This window comes from Pan troglodytes, chromosome 10 (assembly GCF_028858775.2).
Source record: "Pan troglodytes isolate AG18354 chromosome 10, NHGRI_mPanTro3-v2.0_pri, whole genome shotgun sequence".
In the NCBI taxonomy this organism is placed as follows: domain Eukaryota; kingdom Metazoa; phylum Chordata; class Mammalia; order Primates; family Hominidae; genus Pan; species Pan troglodytes.
Genome location: NC_072408.2, coordinates 70,652,631 through 70,669,533, shown reverse-complemented (window position 1 = coordinate 70,669,533; position 16,903 = coordinate 70,652,631). Strand labels below are relative to the sequence as shown.

Genomic DNA, 16,903 nt, shown 5'->3' with positions numbered 1-16,903 from the left:
TGCTGCTATAATCCTTTTTATAAATATGAGAAATCTTTTGGTAATGTGAATGATTTTACTTTCTAAACTTTTTACAAGAAGTTTATATAACATAATATCCAACAAAGTACATGGATTTAAATATTTGTGTACTATACTGATGCTATATATTCAGGTCAGTTATTATCCTGTATTATGTATTTATGTATTTTAGGCTATACCTTATCCAAAAAGCTTCAGTCCAAAAAGCTTGGACTATCCCTTATCCAAAAAGCTTCTGACCAAAACTGTCTTTGATTTAGGATTTTTTTCAGATTTTGGATTAATCTGCATTATGCTTACCAATTCAGCATCCCTAATCTCAAAAAATGAAATCTGAAATGCTCCAATGAGCATTTTTAGTCATGTCTGTGCTCAAAAAAGTTTCAGATTTTGGAGTATTCTGAATTTCAGGTTGTTTTTTTCTTCAAATTTCCATTAACTGGTAGCCTGGTATTTTTAATTGGCAATCCCTACTCACTGGTTATATATGAACAGTTAATTAAACATGTTTCAATAATACACACTTCCATTTATTATCATCATAAATCTATAAGGATTTTGGTAATTGATTTAATTATTTATCATGAGGAACTACACAAAAACATTAGTACAACAAGTATGTATCTATGAAGATTATTAAAAATGAAGGAGGCTGGGCATGGTGGTTCATGCCTGTAATCCAGCACTTTGGGAGGCCGAGGTGGGCAGAACACCTGAGGTCAGGAGTTTGGGACCAGCCTGGCCAACATGGTGAAACCCCGTCTCTACTAAAAGTACAAAAATTAGCTGGGCATGGTGGCACGCACCTGTAGTCCCCGCTAATCAGGAGGCTGAGGCAGGAGAATCACTTGAACCTGGGAAGCAGAGGTTGCAATGAGCCAAGATTGCACCATTGCACTCCAGCCTGGGCAACCAAGCGAGACTCTATCTCAAAAATAAAATAAAACAAAATAAAAATGAAGGATCAGTTAATTATAAAACATGTAAAGAGGCAGAGCTTGGCAAACATAATGAAATATTTTAAGTCCATCCAATAGCAGAGCCACTCCCTAATTATATGGCAGTGACTGAATCTTATTTTATGTGAAAAACAATAATATTAGACTGTTGTATCAGGGCCTATGGAAGTGAACTCAACACTGCCATTAGGATGAAGTTTAGCTTTCAATTATATAAATATTTCCACTTTGGTGCCATTAAAAGTTCAGCTTTCAATGACTTAAAGCACTGAAATTACTGGCAGACATATATTTCATTCCTTAACAAGGTTTGGGATGGTGATTCCTTTAAAAGTGATTAGGAAATCTCTGGAGAGTTTGTTGAATGCAGTCTCTGATCCTGGCTCTAGAAATTTAGATTTGGGTCTGGGCTGGGGCCCAACACCAATGTGTCCATTGTAGAATCCTCAATGTTCTATAAACACAGCGACTACCATACCAGGGAATAGAGACCGGACACAAGTGATCAACTAGGTGTCTATAAAACCTAATGCAGTAGCCTAACATAGATTTATTCATTCAAAGAAATCAAAATAACTCTTGGACATAAGACCCAGTTAATCTAACTATGAAAAGGACATGAAATAAAAACATATAGAAGTCAGCCAAAAGCAAGACAGGACCAAAAAAAAAAAAATCACATAACTGACACAGAGTTGAGCTTGCAATTATACTATGAAGACAATGACAGGATAGGCCCATCATAGAAACAAGCAACATAAAAAGATAAGTAAAGCTAGTCATCTCTGATGAAAGAATCCCAGCAAACCTGAAGCTACTGGCACCAGTCTTCCAGCCAGTACTTCACATATCAAATGTAGCCACCACGAAAACCTAATGAATGATCATTACCAACATGAATTGCGTAACATCTGTAGGGGGCAGATCTATTTAAATCCATATACATTATTGGATGTTATTTGTATCATGTTCCTTTCTGAATCACAAGTGATGGTTTATTCTGCCTATACCATTAATTAGAAAATGATAGTTGATACAAATATACCAACCAAATATAAATAATGTCGGCTCCCCAAATGGTATTCGTTAATAAATAATGTTGACTCCCCAAATAGTATTCATTATTTCCTTCAATTCATACCTCACAACTTAGGAAGTAGATTTTTAAAAATTATTGATTTTGAGGTCCAAAGTGTGATCAAGTACATAAGTTGATAGAGTGTATAGTGAAAGAGAACCACTCAGCATGGCTTTTGTACTAAGGTTCTTGAATGTGGGCAGGCATCACAATCACTCACCAGATCTACTCAGAGTCTCTGGAGCTTAGATTCCATATGTGTATTTTAAATAACACCTCGGTGATTCAAATGCAAAAAGTTAAGAATTCCCTAATAGTGAGAATAATCATGACTACAAGATGGACCACAAAACCTGATTTAAGATCTTGTCTAACTCTAGATTACAGGATTTTGGCAGTCTAAAGAATTTACTGAATCATGGAATTAGATACATAGATGTTCCTCAACTTGTGATGGGGTTACAACTCAATAAACTCATCCTAAGTTGAAAATATCCTTAAGGTGAAAATGCATTTAATATACCTAACCTACCAAACATCCATCGTATCTTAGCTTATCCTATCTTAAATGTGCTCAGAACAGTTACATTAGCCTATGGTAGGGCAGAATCATCTAAAAGTGTATTATTTTATAATAAAGTATTGGTTATCTCACATAATTTATTGAATACTGTACTAAAAGCAAAAAAACAGAATGGTATGTGTACTCAAAGTAAGTTTCTACTAAACTCATATTGTTTTCAAACATCATACAGTCAAAAACTCCTAAGTAGGACCATCGTAAGTTGGAGTGCAGCTGTATTAGAAAACTAGATAAAGAGGAAGAGGAGGGAGATGTAAAAAAAAAAAAAGAAAGAAAAGAAAAACGAAAACTAGATCAATATATTTCATGAACAGTGAAACAAAAATTCTTAAAATATTAGCAAACTGAATATAGCAAGATAAAAAAATGGATTATTCACAATGACCAAGTAGGATTTAGCTTAGGAAAATAAGGTTGATTTAACATCCAAAAATAAATTGATATAATTCATTCATTAATAATGTAATAAAGTACAAAACCACATAATCATGTCAAGAGATTCAAAAAAAGCAATTGACAAAATCCAACATCCATTCATGACAAAAACTCTCAACAAACCAGGAATAGGAGTATCAGATCTTAGACTGAAAAAGTATCTCAGAATAACTGGAAGGTAGTGCTTTGGGATCAGTAGCAATGTTTCAACCAACTTTAAAAAGTACTTCTTCCTATCATAAAGTTAAAAATAATATTAAAAGAAAACCAAACACTGCATGTTCTCACTTATAAGTGGGAGCTGAACAATGAGAACACATGGACACATGCAGGGAGCAGCACACACTAGGGTCTGTCGGGAGGGGTGGGAGGAGGAAGAGCATCAGGAAGAATAGCTAATGGATGCTGGGCTTAATACCTAGGTGATGGGTTGATTTGTACAGCAAACCACCATGGCTTACATTTACCTATATAACACACCTACCTGCACATGTACCCTGGAACTTAAAAGCTGAAAAAAAAAATTCAATTATCTTAAAATGTCAAAAAACTTATGGAAGTAGATGACTTTTTAAAATTGTTCCTATTCTTTAAAACTTGTCAGAGAGACTGCAATTCACGAAATTCATTATCTAGATCCTTAAAAGGCTTTCGAAAGGTATCAAGGATACCAAAGAAAACACTTTGGTATTTATTCCATGGCCCTATATATCTCTCTACCTTTTGCATTCATACAGCCTAGTAGAAAACCTGGTAACCCTGCAACACTTAGTAGAGAACAGAATGGCTAGGCTATAGCAAAAGCGCTCTATCTCACTCTCTTATTCTAAATATCTCCATATGTTCCCTATCTCTTTACCTGCCAGCCACATTCAATCTCCTTCCATCAATTATCCCTCAGTATCACCCACTGTCAAGCCACAGCTGCCTAGCAGATACCAGAGACAAGTGACAGGGTCTTCATATAAACATACTCGTCCGCTCAAAAGGCCTTGGCCCCTCCAGTCATGCCCAATCCATGCCTTTATTCACAAGGGCACCCAACCAAGAGACTGTGACCCACCAGGAAATCATAAGGTCATGTTATTGTTATTTAAACTTAACCATCCCAGCCTTTCAATTTCCTTCCTTAACTCCCACTGTGAACTTTATTTTCACCATTTTTCTATGTGGGAAGGGGAACCTCCATTCTCACTCCATGCTAAGTAATCCCAAGACCTCAGGAAAACGAAAAGTAGCAGCTCTCCCTCCCCTAAATTTAAAAACCATTTCTACCTCAGAGAAGTGCTGCCACAATGGGAGGCACTGCACTTGTAAACTTAGAAAATAATGACTAGTCTTAATTGGGCAAGGCAAACAGCACTGCATTTACTCATTTATGTGCTGTCTATGGCTGCTTTAGTACTAAAATGGCAGAGTTTAAGAATCCTTTCCGGTCAGGTGAAGTGGCTCATGCCTGTAATCCCAGGACTTTGGGAGGCCAAGGTGGGAGGATTGCTAGAGGCCAGGAGTTTGAGACCAGCCAGGACAACAGAGTGAGACATCATCTCTACAAAAAATTTAAAAATTAGCTAGGCATGGTAGCACATGCCTGTAGTACTAGCTACTTGGGAAGCTGAGGCAGGAGGATCACGTGAGCCCAGGAGGTCAAAGCTGCAGTCAGCCGTGATTGCATCACTGCACCCCAGCCTAAGCGACAACGTGGGGAAAAAAAAAAAAAAAAAACAGAGAGAGACCTCAAAAAAAAAAAAAATCATTTCCTATCTAAGGTCACAGAGATATTTTGTATTTCTTAATAAACGTCTTAGTATTTTGTCACATTTAAGTATATAATCGAATTATAATTGATTTTGGGGTATGGTAAGAGGTAGGGATCTAATTTCTTATTAGAAACTATATGGCCACAAAGCCAAAAAATATTTACTGATTGGCGCTTCACAGAAAATGTTTGCTACTTCTAATCTTGACAATCAGAAGGAAGAAGTCATTAATGATGCTACTGGGGGGCTACTGCAAACTATATGCTAGAAGTTTCAAACAACAATAAACAATAATAACTTGCCCAGCAAAGTACCCCAAAATAAGGAGTCAGTTTGCACCTCAGTTCCAATGAATGTAGGACGAATATACAGACTAGCAGATGTTGAATATGGGACCCATTCTTGATCCAATTTCACAAGCTGTTGAATACACTCTAAGAGCTCTTCTTTGTCAAATACCTGAAAGAATGAAAAACATAATAAATGACAGAATTTTCTCACAATGTGGCAATAATAAATGATCCTCACTGAAGCATTTAAACTGTTAAAAAAGTAATAATCCCAACACAAAGAAATAAGAAATGTTTGAGGTGATGGATATCCTAATTATCCTAATTTTTATTTATTTCTTTCTTATTTATCCTAATCATTACACATTATATGCATGCATGAAAACATCAGTGTACCTCATAAATATGTATAATTTATGGTACCAATAAAAAAAATTTTTAAGTAATAATAAAACCAAACAATTTTTCCTGATTTTCCCCCCCAAAATTGTGATGGGATGACGAGCTATCCACATGTGAAAGATAAGATTAGATCCCTACATCTTACCATACCCCCAAATCAATTCTAATTAGATGATATACTTAAATGTGACAAAATACTAAGACTTTATTAAAAAGTACAAAATATCTCTGTGACCTTAAGGTAGGAAAGGATTCTTAAGTAGGAGATGTAAAACACAAATCATAAAGGAAAAAAATGGATAAAATGTGACTATTTGAAACTTAAAGACTTCCGTTCTTCAAAAGATGTAAAGCAACAAACTGGGTGAAGTTATTGGTAGCATGATCAACAAAGAATTTTAACTGGTATATGTATTTGGATATCCCCAAAGTCAGTGAAGAGATAGATAACCCAATAGGAAAATGGGCAAAAGCAAAGAGCACTTTATTTCTAAAGAAAAAAAAATTACATCTACTAGACGGGTGATACTTCATAAAATAATTTAGTCTCTGCTCACTTGCAAAGTAGAGAAACATACTTTCAGAGATGTGATGGGTCACCTAAGGTAGAAATGAGTCAGTCATAAGCATCTGAGTAAAGCTCATGACGTCAGAATTTGTCTATTTAAATATTAACCTGTAACAGCAATAATAATGTAGTAATGTTATAGAAATTGGGACTGCCAATCATATAGGTGAACCCTGTAGCACCTGCCTCAGCCCCTGGTATTGCTGTCTAGAGACAGAATTCAGTGAGAAGAGAACTTGACCAGGAATAAAAACACCTGGATCTAATTTCTTGCCCTGTCCTTTTGCTCTTTGTGACTTCAGACAAGTCATTTAATCTCTCCGGACTCAAGTTTTCTTCTCTGTACAAAGGCACTAATAAACTGTACAACAAATAATCTTCTTAGCAACGCCTTACTGCTGTGATTACACAGATAAGGAATGTGAAACTACATAACACAGTTTGGTAGCAAAATTGATGTCTAACAAATATTACTTCCCTTTCCTTCTGGCCCCATTTTAAAGACTTTTCCCCAGTGATCTAGCTGTAATGAGTAGAAGAGCGAAACTATGACCTAGTCCAAAGAATTTACCTTAATTTCCCCTCTGCTACTATATTATGGCCTCCAAAGGAGGTGGGTGAAATGCGGGTTACAAAAATAGGCAGAGGAATGAAGAACACTTGGATTTAGCCGTCCTCAGGCTTCCTGAATGCATAGGTTGGGCTAAATCCCTGAAGCTGGGCACGGTGGCTCATGCCTGTAATCCCAGAACTTTGGGAGGCTGAGGCAGGCAGATCACTTGAGGCCAGAAGTTCAAGTCCAGCCTGGCTAACATGGTGAAATCATGTCTCCACTAAAAATAATTTTTAAAAAAATTAGCTGGGCATGGCTGCATGCACTTGTAATCCCGGGTACTAAGGAGGCTGAGGCACAAGAATCACTTGAACCCCGGAGGTGGAGGTTGTAGTGAGCCAAGATTGTGCCACTGCACTATAGCTTGGGTGACAGAGTGAAACTCTCTCTCTCAAAAAAAAAAATCTAACCCATCTTACAATGATTTCTGCTCCATAACAAACATTGTGACAGCCACGATTCAATGGCTATGAGAAACCGTTTTGATATCTTTTTATCTCAAAACATTACTTAAGATAAAATATCGAAATAATTAAGTTACTATATCTTGCTAGCATCTAAAGCAATTAGGCAAAATATCCCCAAAATACCTGTGCTGCACACCATATTTTCCATTTTCAATATTAATTTCATGTGGTCTTCAAATATTATTTTAGTTTGAGATACATTTTTCTTCCTTACTCTTTCATCTCTCACTTGCATATGAATCCCCCACAGACACTGATTTTAAAAAATTGTGGAATTGCCAAATGATATTATTTTCTTGGGTTTTTTTGTTTGTTTGTTTGTTTGTTTTACAGAGTCTCACTTTGCGGCTCAGGCTGGTAGGGCAGTGATGTGATTATCTTGGCTCACTGCAGCCTCCACCTGCCAGGTTCAAGCAATTCTCATGCCTCAGCCACACCGATGGGACCGCAGGCATGTGCCACCAAACCTGGCTAATTTTTGTATTTTTTGCAGAGATGGGGTTTCACCATGTTGGCCAGGCTTGTCTCCAACTCCTGGTTTCAAGTGATCCACCCACCTCAGTCTCCCAGAGTGCTGGGATTATAGGAGTGAACCACCGTGCCCGGCCATTTTCTTGTATTTTTACCTAACTAAAGTAGATCAGAAATAATGTTAATGTTCATATGGTTTGTACTGAATATTTATCTAACTATTCAGAAATTATTTATTTGGTGGTCAACACCGTGACCCGTTACATTAAAAGAAACACAAAAGAAACTCCTACACTTACATACCGGCAGAGTTGCCCTCACAGCAGAGCGATACATTCTATCCATGTTGAGGTTTGGCTGAAACAGTCGAATTTTATTATCTACTCCTCGAAATGCCTTCAATCCTTCAAATAACTGGAGATCAAAGAGAAAAAATCTTAGAGGGTAACCAAAAGAAAACAACCCCTGTGTTCAAGAGACTGACTTTCCTATGGGCGTTCATCTTATTCATCCCATAAAGCTGTTGACATTGACCTCAACTTGAGATCATTAAATCCAGGAAAGCTAACAGTTGACAGGACTGGTAAAAACAATGGTTGAGGTGGAGGAAAGTTATTTTATTATCAGAATTTGGTAGGAATTCCGAGTTCTCCTCTGCTTAGCAGGAGCCACACTGCTGAATAACACATTTAGGTGTTATTTAAGGGAGCAGGAAGAAAACATCTAGAATCACACAGCACAGGTTAATTCCCTAGGCAATGGAGATCGAAACCAAAGGCCTTGTGGCACCGTGGCCCCCAAAGAGTACCCCCATATCCTTTCATGTAATCTGGTTCATTTGAATGCTGGATAGTAGATAATCCAGATGTGACCAGAGCTGGTTCAGTCCCTAAATCACAGAAACCAGGCAGCTCAAGACCATACTATGTTAAGCCACGTCACCTCCCTCAAACAAAGTGCTGTCCCGAACAAACCACTGATCAGGGATTTGAAAAGACTTCAGTAGATACATACTGATAAATACAGAGAAAGACAAAAATCAATAATTTTAGTGGGAAAATTTAACACAGGTTCTCTAAGTAATTTATAGAACAAACAGGCTAAACCTTAGTAAAGATATGCAAGATATGAACAACAGGAAGAACAAACTTCCCTAACTGATACAGAGAACTCTTACACAGGCCAGCTGTAGAATTCACATATTTTCCAACCACAAGATAAGCCAGAAATCAATACCAAAAATTTGACTGGACACCATCCATATTTTGGAAAATAAATCCACCACTAACTAAACCATAGGTCACAGAAGAAAAATGGAAATTAGAAAATAAGTTAAACTGAATGATAATGAAAAGTAAGGCCTTTAAAGATGTATACCCTAAAAACTTACATGGGAAAAAAAGAAATACAAATCATGTATAATTAAAAAGCATAAAATTAGATGTTGTATTTAAGTGCAAATATATTATTAGTTTATTAAATATAACAGGACTAAAGCTTTGGTTAAAATATAAGTTTGTTAGATTGGACTCAGCTGACTATATCTGAATCAAAAAGACAGAAAAAGATATATCATGCAAATACTTTATTTTTTATTATTTATTTATTTATTTATTTTTTGAGACAGAGTTGTTTTTCTCTGTCACCCAGGCTGAATGAAGTTCAGTGGCAAGATCTTGGCTCACTGCAACCTCTACCCCCTGGGTTCAAGCAATCCTCCCACCTCAGCCTCCAGAGTAGCTGGGACTTCAGGCGCGCACCACCACGCCCAAGTTAATTTTTTGTATTTTTTGTAGAGACGAGGTTTTGCCATGTTGCCTAGGCTGGTCTCGAACTCCTGGGCTCCAGTGATGTGCCTGCCTCGGCCTCCCAAAGTGCTGGGATTACAGGCATGAGCCACTGCACCTGGCCTGCAAATACTTTCTAAAATAAAACTGGCAAGCTTCCATTACTATTTATAAAACAAAAGAATTTAAGCCAAGAAGCACTACTGAAGATAAAAAAGGCAACTTCAAGGCTGGGTGTGATGGCTCACATCTGTAATCCCAACACTTTGAGAGGCCAAGGCTGTTGGATCACTTGAGGTCAGGAGTTCGAGACCAGCCTGGCCAACATGGTGAAACCCATCTCTACCAAAAATATAAAAATGAGCCAGGCATGGTAGCACGTGCCTGTAGTCCCAGCTACTTGGGAGGCTGAGCCAGGAGAATTGCTTAAACCCAGGAGGCGGAGATTGTGGTGAGCCGAGATCACGCCGCTGCACTCCAGCCTGGTGACAGAGTAGCAACTTCCTAAGGTTCAATTTAAACTTCATAATTTTAAAACTATACATACTTAGAATGGCTATTATCAAAAAGATAAAAGATAAGTATTAGTGAGGATATGGAACCCTTGTATACTGAGGGTAGCGGTGTAAATTAGTACAGTCATTACTTTTTGAGATTCTTACCAACACTAAAAATAGGACTGAGTGAGATGGCTCATTCCTGTAGTTCCAGAAATTTGGGAGGCTGAGTTGGGAGGATGGCTTGAGGTCAGGAATTGGAAGTTGCAGTGAGCTATGATTGCACTGCTGCATTCCAGCCTAGGTGCTAAAAATAAATTAATTAAACTAAATTAAATTAAAATTAAAATAAAACTACCATATGCTTCAGCAATCCCACTTCTGGGTATATATCCAAAAGCAGCAGTCCTCAACCTTTTTGGCACCAGGGACCAGTTTTGTGGAAGATAATTTTTCCACAGGGATGAGCGTGGGGAGTCTTGCAGAGTGCAATCATTCTACCTCAGATCATCAAGCATTAGATTCTCATAAAAAGTGCACCACCTAGATTCCTGCAATGCACAGTTCACAATAGGGTTCACACTCCTATGAGAACCTAATGCTGCCACTGATCTGAGATGAGATGGAGCTCAGGTGGTAATGCTCACTTGCAGCTGCTCACCTCCTACAGTGCAGTCCAGTACCTAACAGGCCACACATACCACTGCTGTTCCATAGCCTGGGGTTTGGGGACGCTTCTCCAAAGGAATTGAAATCAGCATGAGGTATCTGTGCTCTCATGTTTATTGTAGCATTATTCACAATAGCCAAGATACAGAAGCAACCTAACTGTCCATCAACAGATGAATCGATAAAGAAAATGTGGTATGTATACATGATGGAATGTTATTTAGCTATAAAAAAGAAAATTCCGTCATTTACAATGACATGGGGAACCTGTTGGACATTATGCTAAGTGAAACAAGACAAGTACAGAAAGACAAATACTGCATGATTTCACTCATATGTGGACTGAAAAAGTCAAACTAATGGAAGTAGAGAGTAGAATGGTGGTTACCAGAGGAGGCTAGGGGTTGGGGAATTGGAAGATGTTGGTCAAAGGGAACAAAATTTCAATTAGGAGGAATAAGTTTTTGAGACCTATCGGACAGCATGGTGACTATAGTTAATAATAATGTATCATATATTTCAAAATTGCTAAGAGATTAAATTTCAAATGTTCTCACCACAAGAAATGATAAATATGTGCAGTGATGAGTATGCTAATTAGCTTGACTTAGTCACTCTACAATGTAAACATATATCAAAACACTACATCGTACCCCATAAATAAATACAATTATTTGTCAATTAAAAATTTAATAAAAATTGTATGCACTTAATGACATGGCTTCAAATACATGTAAAGATTACGATAATCTCATTCAGTATTATAGATATAAGATATACAAAAGGCTAATACAACATGACTAAGTTGAATTTATCCCAGAAATGGAGATTGGTTTAACATTTAAAAAAATCAATTAATGTGATTCATTATATTCACAGTTTATGGGAGGAAAAAAACTATATGATCATCTCATTAGATGTAGCAAATGTATCTGATAAAATCAAACTAATTTTTCTGATTTTTTAGTTTCCTAGATAACTAAAAAACAAAGATAACTTCCGTAAGTGACAAAGGATAGCTATAATAAGCTCGCAACAAACGTTATACTTAATGGTAAAATGTAAAAGCTTTCCTTATCAAATTGGGAACATCGCAAATTGCCTACTGCAACCACTCTAACTGAATATGTACAACCAATATAAAGCAAGAATAATGAAATTTAAAATATCAGCTTGGAGATGAAAATAATATAACTGTCATAGATCATAAAACATAGATGATATGATTACAGAGATAGAGAACACAGAAAATCTGACAGATAATATTTTGAAATCATCTGTTTAGGCAAGCTGGCCAGATGCAAAATTATATTCCTATGTAAAAACACTATTTACAGTAGAATTAAAAGATAGAATACTTAGGTGGAGAAAAATCTAACAAAAGAAGTGAAAGATCCACAAGGAAAATATAAAACTTTACCAAGTTATTAATGTAGAAAGCAATTTCATGCTCATGGATAAAAAGCCTCAATATTATAAAGATGTTGATTTTCCCCAAATTGATTTATGTATTCAATGTAATCCAAATGAAAAAAAAATCACATTAGGGCATTTTATTTTCTTTTAACAAGCTGCATGACAAAAGTTTATCGACTCGATAAACCAAATCTAAAAATTATGTGGAAAGAAAATGACCAAGAATATCCAAGGCACTCTTGGAGAACAAAGTAGAAGGACGCTTCCTAGCAGGCAAGGCTCATTATAATGACTGAGAAACCAAGACTGTGGCATTTATGCAGACAAGTAAAACAACTGAACACAAATAGAGATCCAGAAGCAAACTCGTGTGTACATGACAAAGGTGTCATCATGACATATCAGAGGGGAAAGTACCGCCTGTTTAAATGGTGCTGGGAAAACTGGGTATACATAGGTGGAAAAAAATACATTGGGCCCCTACTTCATACAAAAATCAACTTCTAGGATTAAAGACCTAACTGTGAATGACAATATCAATACTATAGGATATCTTTAAAATATAAGGGCAGGAAAAGAGTCTTTAAAGGCACAACAAATACCAAACATAAGGCAGATTGACAAAACTGCCTTTAATTTAAACATATTTCTTGTCATCAAAAAATTATAAAGACAGCAATAAAAAAGTGAACAAAAAACTTGAACAAGTGGGCACTTCAAATAAGAACATATTTAGCAACCCAATAAACATATGAAAAGGCGAGCTGGGAACCGTGGCTCACACCTGTAATTCCAACACTTTGAGAGGCTGAAGCGAGAGGATTGCTGGAGCCCAGGAGTTCGAGACCAGCCTGGGCAACATGGTCAGACCTTGTCTCCACAAAAAGTTTAAAAATTAGCTGAGCATGGTGCTGCACACCTGTGGTCCCAGCAACTAAGGAGGCTGAGGCAGGAGGATCACTTGAGCCCAGGAGGTAAAGGCTGCAGTGAGCTGCACCCCAGTCTGGGTGACACAGCAAGACCTTGTCTCAAATAAATAAATAAAAATCTGCCAAATGGCCGAATCTGCATTCATATTCATACTTTGTTATTTCAAGTAAAAACGGTGCTCGATGAAAAAAGTAGTTCCACTTACAAACTCAAGACAATCACACAACTCCTTTTTCTTGAGACAACCATAGTACTTAAGTATGTAAAAGCACTTTATGTGACATTGCTATTTCATCACACAGAATATTAAAATGACATTTGCTCAAGAGCCAAGATTTAATAAAATTAATAATTGTTACTGTTTCACCAAGAATATTCTGAGGGAAAACTGTTATTCTTTTTATACTGCAATGGATGGCAGTAAAGAACATAATGACTGAGCCAGCACTTTGGGAGACCAAGGACAGAGGATCTATTGCGGCCAGGAGTTCAAGACCAGCCTGGGCAACATAGTGAGACCCTGTCTCTTAAAAAAAAAAAAAAAAAAAAGAGGCCGGGCATAGTGGCTCACATGCCAACATGGTGAAACCCAGTCTCTACTAAAAATCCAAAAATTAGCCAGGCATAGTGGCACGTGCCTGTCATCTCAGCTACTTGGGAGGCTGAGGCAGGAGAATCGCTTGAACCCAGGAGGTGGAGATTACAGTGAGCCAAGATCACACCACTGCTCTCCAGCCTGGGAGAATGAGAGAGATGCTAGCTAAAAATAAAAAAATAAAAAATATATATATATAAAGCTGATGAGCCCCTCGGGTTTATCATCCCAAGAGCAGACACCACTAGTAGGGTACCCAGGCCTAAGTCCAAAGGACAGGCAAAGGTCATCTGCCTGCAGGTGGTATGGGTACCTATGCAGTGTCTGGAAGACCCCTTGTAGCACAGGGCAGAACTGGGATGGGAACAGATATGGAGTGGACCATGTCATCTCTGTCTATACTTAGGTCCCAGGCCCCACAAATGTTAGGTTGGTCCTTCCTGGTTAGATCTTACATAATACTAAGCTCAAACAATAAGGGGTATTCACACGTGTGCAAGCACACACACACACACGCACACAAACACACAATATATATATTTTTTCATTTACATTAAGTTCAAAAAGAGGCAAAACTATAGTGTTAAGAATCTACACACTCCATAAAGGAAAGCAAAGAAGGGTTATCACAAAAGTAAGAATAATGGTTACCAGTAGAAAGATACAGAGTTTGTGATCTGAATGGGACACGAGAGGGCTTCTGTGATATTCAACTGTTCTATTTCTTTATCTGGATGGCAAATATGAGCATTCATTTATTAGTACACATTAAATAGTACATACATGTCTTATCCATTTTTTAAAATTATGCTTTATTTCACTCAATATTTATTATAATCTGAAAATGAAGTGCCTATTATCAACTTTTCATTCCCTTCAATCCGCGTTCCCTACTCACAGTTGGCGTCTCTCCTCCACTATTTGAAACCTTCAAATATTATCACTATTTGAAACTTTCAGATATTAAAAATTACTTTCAGATATTAACAGAAACCACATGTAGTTGGAGCTCTCAAAATAAAATGGATTCTAGACTCAATAGGTCCGATGAGTGAAGGAGAAACATGTTCAAGGATATTACTCCTATTTAATTTTGCATTTAAAAAATGAAACTATTATTGAACTTAAAAGTCAGGTCGACACTCAATCATGTGATGTCCTAAGTCTGTCAGTCTAAGAGAAACAGTAATATCTATGAAAAAGCCTGAAACATAAATGGACTAGATGTTTCACCACAATATTTGGGAAGAAACTCTTTGAAATTAAATCCCTGCCTAACTTTCCATGTGGGGGTTAAAAAAAAAAAAGATAGAAAACAGGCCAGGTGCAGTGGCTCACGCCTGTAATCTCGGCACTGAGGCAGGTGGATCACTTGAGGTCAGGAGTTTGAGACTAGCCTGGCCAACATGATGAAACCCTGTCTCTACTAAAAATACAAAAATTAGCCGGGCATGGTGGTGGGCACCTGTAATCCCAGCTACCTGGGAGGCTGAGGGAGGAGAATCTCTTGAAGCCAGGAGGTGGAAGTTGCAGTGAGCTGAGATCAGGCCACTGCACTCCAGCCTGGGCGACAGAGCAAGACCTTGTCTCAGAAAAAAAAGAAAGAAAGAAAACAATTCTTTGAGAGCAAGGTCATGGTTGGTTTGCTTGCCATCCTGTTCCAGGCACCTTGCACAGCCCTGGGCACATAGTAGCCACTCAACATTTATTAAACAGGTAAACAGGGAATGAAATGAATATGATTAGTGAGAAAATCCAGGGACCCTGAAGTTCTCTCCAGAAGGCAATCACACTTCCTAGATTCCTATGACACTATAATAATGATACAGGAGTTAAGAAGAAATCACCTGCAGATAGTGAGGGTACAAGAGTCCTCAGTAAGGTTTTTGTTTTAATGAAAAGCAGCCCCTTTCTAAAGAAGAGCAGCCTGTAAAATCAAGCTATAGACATAGATACCCACAGCTGCGTCAATCATGTTCAAGATGGCGGTTCCATCTTCCCTTCTCTTTGTCAGCCACCTTTACAGTAAGGAGCAGACAAGATAGCTCCAATCAACTAGGAAAGCCCATTTGCATAAATGGATTAGGGTGGGGCAACCAGACATCCCGGTGTGCTATGTAAACGTCATACCTGATCAAAGCAACCTGTTAGCCCTAAGTAAATCAGACACTTCCTCCTCAAACCTGACTATAAAATCCAGCTCATCCGCTGCTGGATGGTCTTTTCCCTCGAAGATCCCTCTCTCCCTACAGAGAGAACTGTTTCTGTCTCTCTTCTGCCTATTAAACCTCCACTCCTAAACTCCTCGTGTGAGTCCTTGTCCTAAATTTTCCTGGCACAAAATGACGAACCCCAAGGTATATACCCCAGACAACGTAGCTACTTCAATAATATTTGGCCTGTGAAATCTTAGAACCCAATCTGGCACTCAGAGGAAAACAATACATCCACCATAGCTCCCCATTTATCACTGATGTCTATTACAGACTGTATTTTCCATGAAATGGCCGAACAATATTTCCAGTCCCTCCATGATCTTCCAGAACCCTGACCTTCCTCATCAAGAAGTGGAGTGCTTTTTTCCTCCTTTTGAACTTGGACAGGCCTTTGTAACCATCATGACTGATAAGAGTAAGGCAGAAATAATACTGTGTGATTTACAGTTCCTGGCTGGTAACTCCCATAGCCCTTGTTACAGTCTTTTGTTATAATGCTGGGTGTGTTAGGCCTCAGGGGCAGGAAGCAGAATCTCTCTGACCTTCTCCTGCCCTCCTTTCTAACTGTGAGTCTTAAGATCCTCTCCAAAGGTGCTGGGTGGCTCATGCCTGTAGTCCCAGCACTTTGGGAGGCAGAGGTGGGAGGCTCACTTGGGCCCAGGAATTCAATACCACCCTAGGCTACATAGCAAGACCCCATCTTATATTTTAAAAATAATGAAATAAAATAAAAGACCCTCTCCAGTGAAGGTCCTGCCTCATACCCCAGGGGAAGGAATATTGACGTGAAGCTTCCATAAAAACCCAAAAGAATGAGTTCAGTGAGCTTCCGGATAGCAGAACACATGGAGGTTCCTAAAGGGTGGCACACCCCAGGAGGGCATGGAAGCCCTGCACTCCGTCCCCTGATACCTCACCCTACACATCGCTTCATCTATACACTTTGCAATATCCTTTATGATAAACCACTAAACCTAAGTGTTTCTCTGAGTTTTGTGAGCTGCTCCAGTAAATTAATCAAACCAGAAGAGGGGGTCATGGGAACTGCAACTTGATGCCACTCAGTCAGACATTCCAGAGGACAGGACTTGTGACTGGTGTCTGGGCCAGGTGAGGGTGGTTAGGGTCTTGGGGAATGAGCCCTTA

General features: G+C 38.2%; 1 protein-coding gene across 5 annotated transcripts in view; it reads right to left on the bottom strand.

The window, feature by feature from the left end:
* Window positions 1-16,903, bottom strand: part of BCAT1 (branched chain amino acid transaminase 1) — a 137,024-nt gene that overhangs the window by 61,953 nt on the left and 58,168 nt on the right. For 3 of the 5 annotated variants that reach the window (XM_009425724.5, XM_001143074.8, XM_003313797.7), the window contains exons 4-5: window positions 7,951-8,061; window positions 5,176-5,295 (exon numbers count right to left, since the gene is read on the bottom strand). In XM_009425724.5, the coding sequence (XP_009423999.1) occupies window positions 5,176-5,295; window positions 7,951-8,061 (231 nt within the window). The remainder of the gene's footprint in view (window positions 1-5,175; window positions 5,296-7,950; window positions 8,062-16,903) is intronic. The other 2 variants (XM_009425725.5, XM_009425723.5) reach the window with 1 other exon arrangement.